Below are 5,330 nucleotides of genomic sequence, written 5' to 3'. Positions count from 1 at the left end.
CATATGGCTTGTTAACTGAGGTTACAGAGTATTTGTTATATAAAAAGAGAATATATAGTGTGTTGGATTGGTCCAGACGCTACACGTGATTTCTGAAAAACAATAAAAATTGAGTTATCGGAACTCTTCATATATATATATATATATATATATATATATATATATATATATACACTTTGAATAATATATATATATATATTATTCAAAGTGTTATTTTTGATACTTATTTCTTTAAATAGGTCAATTTCTTTTAGAAATGTAATTAGTAATCTAGTGAATTATACATTTGATAAAGCCTTATTTAGGTAAATCAATTAAAAAAAAATTGTTTTACATTGAGTGCACCACATATAGATTGCTGTAATTCTGGTCAAACATTCTTTTGTTCATCCCATAGAAGCCATCTGTTGCTAGTTATGATGATGATGCTGATGAAGAGAATGAAGATGAAGATTCTGACATATTTGGAGGCTCTGATAAGGATGAAGATGAGCTCAAAAAGGTTAATAGCTTTGTATTTTCTTAGCACCTCTAACATACTTAGCAAATTAGTATTATGAGACGTTATCTTACAAAATTGTGCAAACTAAAACTTAACATTAGGTTTCTTGCATCTCATGTCTTTCAGGAGGACACTGGTCTGCCATCCTTTGCTGATGAACTAGCAGCCAGAATCAAGGGAGAGACTCCAAATAAGCCAGAAGCAGATCGCACATGTATGGTCATGAACAACATATGAATTTTATTGTTTAACACCTTTTCATCTTTCAATTCAGTTAGATTTCTTTCTCAAGTTTATCTGTGTGCATGCACTTGTTTGTTCTCAAGCATTGTCATCAGGCCTATCCATCACCCAGAAGAAGAGTAAAACAAAGAAAGAGTCAAAACCTCAGGGTATGAGCGACTGTGTGTTCACTTCATATAGCATGTGCTTATCAGATCATGCTGCCAAATGCACACTACCGTTCGAAAGTTTGGGATCGGTATTTTTCCCCCCCAGGATTCTTGAAAGAAGTCTCTTATGATCACCAGAGCTTCATTTATTTGATCAAAAATATAGTGAAAACATTTTACTATTTTAATATATTTATATTTTTCTCTTGTCATAGCAAAGCTTTAATGCACAAATTGAATGTATTCTTTCTTATTAAAATATTACATTCAAAAATAAATAATAATACTGACTCCATACTTTTGCATGGTAGTGTATGTACATATAAAAATCAGCAGATGACTTTATCTGCATTGTTTTATTGAAAACAACTACACTGTTATCTAGCATTTTTGAAACTTCTGGTATAGTTGTATCATAATTTCTTTTCAGAAGTGGATATACAGTATATATTTTCAGTATACTGTAGCTAGTAAAATAATTGTCATGTATTTTATGTATATGTAATTACAGTGGAGGATGATCAGGATGAGATGTTCAAACCACCAAAAATGGAAGATGAGGAATATTCTCCATTCGGTGGAAAGGGTGGACTTTTTAGTGGAGGCAAAGGCCTGTTTGATGATGATGATGAGGTTGGTAAATAATAATGTAGTATCATACAAAAGCATACAAGTACATCTAGAAAAAGACATGGTAGTAATCTGTGAAAGTCAGTTCATAATATTTGGTCTTTAGGGAGATCTGTTTTCTGATGCACCCAAAACCGAGCCGATGGAAAAGGAAAAGACTGTAATCCAGGCAACAGGTAAGACTTAGTAATTGTCACTCACTCTTCTCAGATCTAATTCTGTTGCCCATTTAAAGTCAGATGTAGGCCAGTCCTACTAGATAATTCAGTGATGCAAGCTCACATTAAGATGCATAGAAACAAGTCCTGCACTACATTTTTTTTTGTGATTTCACAAAGTGATTTCACTTTGTTGTACATCACAGTATAGAAGAAAAGATCTGTCACTACTTCCGTTACATCACAATTTTTATAGGTTTGCGCAATACTGTAGTCAAATATGATCCATTGTTCCAACCAACCGATTTCCTGCTTTCATTATGCAATCTCTTTCTTCTCACAAGAAAAAAGAAAATGAATTTACATTTATTTCTATATATTTATGTAGTTTGTAAATAATACCAGGGTCACGGGGAAAAATGTAATAATTATTTAATTTCTATTCATGTATTTTGTAAATAGTCTGACAGAAAAAAACATCTGTGTATACTGTATGTTTTATAAATATTAATTTAACAAGCGTTGTGTCAGGATTTATTTATTTTTTTTAACTATAATGACTCAATGGCTGTACAGTATCATTTTCTTACTCCGTTTTCTCTTTGTACATTCTGAAACCCACCATGTGTTGACACATAAAACTCCTTTACATACTTGTCATCTTATCTTTTTCATTTGCTTTTGTAGAGCCCCCTAAAACTAAGAAAATACCCACTGGCGCTGTCTCCATCTTTCCTGGTAAGCATTAACTGCATTCAATTTGCATACCCGCACACTGTTTGACATAAAAGTTTTCTGTAGTAACTAATGAGTAAGATTTCTTCATGCCCACAGAAAACAAACTTTTTGGCTCACCAAATGATTCAGACTCACTAGAGAGCAAAGGCAGTAAGAGTCCAGTGAAGCCCAAAGTGCAGGCAGCTCCAAAGCGTGCCTCGGTGGGAGGTGGGCTGTTTGATGAGGATGATGATGACTTCTTCAGTGGGAATACGCCTAACAAATCCACCCCTGGTACATATCTAACATTTGCCCTGAGATATGACAACTTGACTGTCTTTTTGGGAAAGCGTAAATGTGTATCTTTGTGATCAGGACAAGAAAAGCAAATGCCAAAGAAGACTGTAGACCTGTTTGGAGAAGCTGATGAGGAGGAGGATGAAGCCAGTGCAGCTCTTCCCCAACAGAACAAAAGAGCCGAGGGGGAGGAGGAGACACGTCCTCCAGAGAAAAAGGTCTGCTTTTTAATCATCATTATGATTGTTGTTGTTGGTTATATACTGATTGAGCTTGCTTGCAGCCTCCTGTTGGTGCCATTTCAATGTTTGGGCCCGGCACTAAAAATATACTGGAGGGTCTGAAGAAACGCCGGCCTTCCACCAGTGAAGAGTCTGCCAAGGCTGAAGAGGTAAAAAACTTTCAGTCTCTCTGTTGTATTAATACCTGCTGTGTTCATTGTTATGTATTGTTTTTGCGTTGTTTCTGCAGAGTGGACCTCCACCTGAAGCAGTCAAATCTTCACCTGCACTGGGAGCATCTGAGAAAACGCATAGCAAGAGTCTGTTCTCAGACGATGAAGACTCACAAGTACGCCACTTTTCTAAAGTCATGATACAGAGAGCCTATTCTCAGTTTTCCAGTGTATTTAAATTAGTGCCAGGCCATATATTTAATATTCAAGTATTTTTGCAATGATTTCTTTGGCAATACAAAATTAAGCAACACTCTGAATATTACAGTGATTACATAGTATTATATATTAATAATTTTAACTTCGTATAGTATATTAGTAAATCTCCTAAAGATTTAGTAGACTAGTTTTGTAGCCACTTCTTGTCTCATGAATTAAAAGTATTAATGTTTAGTATGAAGACATTTTGCAGGCAAAAAAAGGTTTGATTCGTTTCTGTTTATGAAAATTATTATTCAAATTGATAAGACGTTTTAGGGTGTTAATGTGAGATAAATATTATAGGGATAGTTCACCCAAAAATGAAAATTTTGCCATCACATACTCGCCTTCATGTTGTTTCAAACCTGTATGAGTTTCTTTCTTATGTTGAACATAAAAGAAGATATTTTGAAGAATGCTGGTAATCAGACAGCTGATGGTCCCCATTGACTTCCATAGTATTTCTTTCCCTACTATTGAAGTCAGTGGGGACCAACAACTGTTTGGTTCTTCAAAATTCCTCAAAATTCAAAAACAGTTGTGGAACAACATGAGGGTGAGTAAATGATGACAGATTTTTTTATTTTTGGGTGAACTATTCATTCCTTTAAAATATATATCTTGATAATATTCAAAATATTTGTTTTAGTTACATCACTCAACCTCAATTACAAACTGACTCCTGATACTTGTCTTTGATGTATTTGCTGTTCTGGTTCTTGCTTGTTTTAAAGCTATTCGCAAGTGAGACTGCAAGTAAATCAAAGCCGACAACTCAGAACAAACCCAGTAAAGCTCCGCTCTCAATATTTGATGATGAAGAAGAAGAGGTGATTTAAAGAAATAGTAATCTAGATATACTTTATTCTATTCAGTGGTTTTCAACAAGTCTGTTTTTACTTTTTTAGGACCTTTTTTCATCAACACCAAAGTCCAAGTCAGGTCAGGTCAAAAAGACATCTCTACAACCCAAGAAACCTGTATCCAGTTCACTCTTCAGCGATGATGAGGTATTTGTGTGTGAGTGCAATGCAGAGTAAACCAATTACAGTCAATACAATTGTAAAAAATACAGTACAGAGTAGTGTTGTCACGGTACCAAAATTTCAGTATTTGGTACCAATACCAGTGAAAATCCACGGTTCTCTGTACCAATTTCGGTACCAAAGCAAAACACAAAAACATGCTAATTGAACAACATTTTTATTAATAACGTTAATTAATAATTCTTTATACTTATTTAAAAGTGTTTCAAATTTTCCCACAAGTAATAAAAGTATGAAAAAAGTAAACAAGTTTCACCCAAAAGTTTAGTCATAGTTCTGCTGCCACTGAAAAACATCTGTAAACTGTTGTCTGTTTTAGGGTTTGCTGGTGTGTTTCAGGATCTTCCTCAGTCTGCAGCTGTAAAAGGAAAATGTTATATACTTAAGTAAAGCAATGGGCTGAGTCTGACCAAATGCAACATTAGATCATTGACACCAGCTAAAATATAACTTTTCAGAAAATAACAAACCTCAGCTTTTATAATAAATTTCAATAAGATTACAAATATTAAGTGTATATCAAGTAGATGCAAACTGTAGTATTAAAAACACTTTACAATAAGATTTTATTTGTTAGACAACATGACCTAACAATAAACAATAGTTATATGGCAATTATTCTTCTTAGGGTTAATTTCAAAGTTCAATCTGTTTAAATTATTTAATGCACAATGAACAAACATGAATGATCAAGTGTTTGTATTAAATAACATTCACAAACATTAATGAATGTTTTAAAAATATATTGTTCACTCACTGTAAGATGTTACTAGATCTAACTCACGTTAGAAAACATTAAGTCATTGTACAGTAAAGTCTATACAGAAGATAAAATTTGACTGTACTTTTCTTTCATATTTACACTGAACAAAATTATAAAACGCAACACTTTTGTTTTTGCCCCCATTTTTCATGAGCTGAACTCAAAGATCT

At 33.6% G+C, this 5,330-nt stretch overlaps 1 protein-coding gene across 2 annotated transcripts in view; it reads left to right on the top strand.

Annotated features, from left to right (window-relative positions):
- Window positions 1–5,330, top strand: part of LOC107582509 (WASH complex subunit FAM21-like) — a 29,921-nt gene that overhangs the window by 7,816 nt on the left and 16,775 nt on the right. For both annotated transcript variants that reach the window (XM_016268391.1, XM_016268390.1), the window contains exons 9-20: window positions 398–502; window positions 629–716; window positions 829–894; window positions 1,406–1,527; window positions 1,631–1,700; window positions 2,370–2,420; window positions 2,517–2,693; window positions 2,775–2,914; window positions 2,980–3,087; window positions 3,168–3,266; window positions 4,086–4,181; window positions 4,260–4,361. In XM_016268391.1, coding sequence (XP_016123877.1) covers window positions 398–502; window positions 629–716; window positions 829–894; window positions 1,406–1,527; window positions 1,631–1,700; window positions 2,370–2,420; window positions 2,517–2,693; window positions 2,775–2,914; window positions 2,980–3,087; window positions 3,168–3,266; window positions 4,086–4,181; window positions 4,260–4,361 — 1,224 coding nt within the window. The remainder of the gene's footprint in view (window positions 1–397; window positions 503–628; window positions 717–828; window positions 895–1,405; window positions 1,528–1,630; window positions 1,701–2,369; window positions 2,421–2,516; window positions 2,694–2,774; window positions 2,915–2,979; window positions 3,088–3,167; window positions 3,267–4,085; window positions 4,182–4,259; window positions 4,362–5,330) is intronic.

This window comes from Sinocyclocheilus grahami, unplaced genomic scaffold, assembly GCF_001515645.1.
Source record: "Sinocyclocheilus grahami isolate Dianchi unplaced genomic scaffold, SAMN03320097.WGS_v1.1 scaffold45.1, whole genome shotgun sequence".
Classification (NCBI taxonomy): Eukaryota; Metazoa; Chordata; class Actinopteri; order Cypriniformes; family Cyprinidae; genus Sinocyclocheilus; species Sinocyclocheilus grahami.
Note: the sequence above shows the minus strand (reverse complement) of the source record. Positions and strands in the feature narration are given on the sequence as shown.